This window comes from Triticum dicoccoides, chromosome 3B, assembly GCF_002162155.2.
Source record: "Triticum dicoccoides isolate Atlit2015 ecotype Zavitan chromosome 3B, WEW_v2.0, whole genome shotgun sequence".
Taxonomy (NCBI): domain Eukaryota; kingdom Viridiplantae; phylum Streptophyta; class Magnoliopsida; order Poales; family Poaceae; genus Triticum; species Triticum dicoccoides.
Window position 1 is genome coordinate 802,306,275 of NC_041385.1, and position 2,638 is coordinate 802,308,912.

The window sequence follows — 2,638 nt, forward strand, 5'->3', positions numbered from 1 at the left end:
GATAATCTAGTGACGAACCTTGAGTTGCTCGTTATGCACGCAACACCGCAGAGGAACATGGCGACAGCAATGACGCCGAGGCACACGAGCCCACCAACACCACTGCCATACCTCTGGTTGAATATGGTGTAGAGAGCCTGAGCGATGGCATAGCCGCCTGCGTCATTATCGGCACTTAGCAGGTACGGGATGTCTGTCACAACTGAAGTCAGGGTCACTAGGTAAATCCACCCAAAGATGTTTGAGAGAACGACCGAAGTGACAATCCCAATCGGACCGCTCCTATCAGCGTTCTTCGTTTCTTCTGTCTGCATATATATCAATATACATAATTAAGCAATAACATCCCGATCATTAGATCTTTAGTTATATCGACATCGGGGATGGGGTAGTGCAATCGATGTCTAGAAATCAGGGCATGCTCTAATTGAACTCCATATGTGAGTACATGGACCAAGTAATCAACAAAAGTTTATGTGGGAATGAATTAACGTCTTGATGTACCATATGAGCAGATGTATCGTAGCCGATCATGCAGTAGTTGCTCATCAACAGCCCCACGCCTAGAATGTAAGCCTTGTTATGAATGCCCATGCCATTGTCCGTGTTGAGGTGCGTGAAGATGAACTCGGCACTCGATCGCTCCTTGGCAACAGACGGAATCAAGATCACCAGCACAAACACACCTACCATTGTTCAGAGAGTACAGGAACACCAACAATCAAGGACCAGCAAAAAGTTGATGTGTACACAACTACACCTAAGATTGGTCGTATGAAATATGCATGCAAATATCAAAATAAAATGTATGTTCAGCATAGCAATGATCAAAGAATATGAGTATACCTGCAGCGTTCCAGAAAGCACCGAGCTGCCCAAACCATGAGAGCCAGTGGATGGGGAGGCTGTTGATGAGGCCATGGAGGATGAGGATGAAGCCGTAGATCGCCAGCACGACGTACTTGGACGCGAGGTAGCCGCCGCTGTTGGTGCCGCCGGTGGCCAGCAAGATGATCACCTGGATGAGCTGGGCCAGCGAGAAGTCCACGCTGGTGGCCGTCGCCCACTAGGCAGAGGTAGGCAGGACGGTCAAAAAAAGAGGCTGGACCGCGGCAGCAACGTGCCAATAATGTAGTTTTATCTATCTATACTTTGAAGTATGAGTCCACTGCGTTGAAGATCGACAGGGACGTGGAAGATCCGCCGTTCTGAGCACGCTGCTGTTATTTTATCCACGAATCCAACGGTCATGCCGGACGGCCACATGAATTATGGAGTATTTCTTATTGATCGATTGCCGGCTTCAAGTTGTAGCGATGTAGAGCGCTGAACTACTACTACTATTATATTTGCTTGTACAAACGGGAACCTACCCTCCTCCACAAAATTCAAAAATCATGTTCAAATTGTAAAGGAGCATAGGAGTCGAAGTACCTGTCCCACAATGTTGAACCTGTAAAAACAGAACATGTCAAACTTGGGAAGAGAACTAGTTCTTCTAATTTTCGTTGTGAAATGGATATACGGCTGAGTTTGTGGATATCCAAATTTTGAGCAAACTACTCATTCAATGACAGGTCATATAAACCTACAGTCTATCCAACGCAATGAAGAGAAAATTCCATTGGCAACAGCACATCAAATTCATCCATTTCTTGTCATGAAGCTCATTCATGAACAGACAAGCATGCTATGCCAACTAGAGTGCAAGAAATTGAGTAATTAAGTAGTACCAGCCGGTGACCCAGGAGGCGAGGGACGCCCATTTCTTGCCGGCGAGCTTGGCGCTCCAGTAGTAGAGCCCGCCGGAGGTCGGGTAGGCCGAGCAGATCTCGGCCATGGACAGGGCGACGCAGCCGTTGAAGGCCGCCACCACCAGCCACCCCAGCGTCATGGACGCCGGCCCACCGTACCGGAGCCCCGTGTTGTAGGTGGAGGTCACGCCGGTGAGCACGGAGATGATGGAGAAGGAGAAGGCGAAGTTGGACACCACGCTGAGCCCGCGCTTGAGCTCCTGCTTGTACCCCATCTGGTGCAGCCGGGCTCGGTCTGCGTCGTCGCCGGCGCCAGGGTCGGTGATCGGCACAGCGACGGAGCGCGACGACGCGGCCATGTCGACCGCTTCTGCTTGCTCAGGTTGCTACTGCTGTGGCGCTAGTACTACTTGGGCAGTTGAGCTTGTGAGAAATGGTGTTTGGTTGGTGTACAGGGAGTCAAGGCAAGGGAGCCGGGAGTCGAAATGATCAACGGTTGCGGCGCCATTCCTGCATCAAGGCAGCCATGTAGGAACTCTTATTATACTGCTCCATATCTAGGTTTATCCTTTCATTCAACGTGTGTACCATTTTCTCTCAGGGGTGACAAAGACCGTTCAAGTACTATTCCGTCCCAAAAATAAGTGTCATTGATTTACTACAAACTTAGAACAGAGGGGGTATATTTTATGTTTGATCTCAAACACAAAACTGCACTAGGTTGACTTTTAGTACACTTGTATGCAGGCTCGTCTTGCATCTCTTAATATAAATGGACGGCGGGAGCTTTTTCATGCACATAAAAACTGAAATAGCTTATGGATGTAGATCATATTCCCTCTCTTTCCTTTTATCCTGTCATTTAACGTGTGTACCATTTTCTC

The 2,638-nt window shown here is 48.5% G+C and overlaps 1 protein-coding gene across 1 annotated transcript in view; it reads right to left on the reverse strand.

Moving 5' to 3' along the window:
• Nucleotides 1–2,252, reverse strand: part of LOC119278588 (amino-acid permease BAT1 homolog) — a 4,132-nt gene extending 1,880 nt beyond the window's left edge. The window contains exons 1-5 of the mRNA XM_037559915.1: nucleotides 1,734–2,252; nucleotides 1,435–1,453; nucleotides 847–1,066; nucleotides 505–686; nucleotides 19–308 (exon numbers count right to left, since the gene is read on the reverse strand). Of these exons, the coding sequence (XP_037415812.1) occupies nucleotides 19–308; nucleotides 505–686; nucleotides 847–1,066; nucleotides 1,435–1,453; nucleotides 1,734–2,113 (1,091 nt within the window). The 5' untranslated portion in view covers nucleotides 2,114–2,252. The remainder of the gene's footprint in view (nucleotides 1–18; nucleotides 309–504; nucleotides 687–846; nucleotides 1,067–1,434; nucleotides 1,454–1,733) is intronic.
• Between the last annotated feature and the right edge of the window lie 386 nt (nucleotides 2,253–2,638).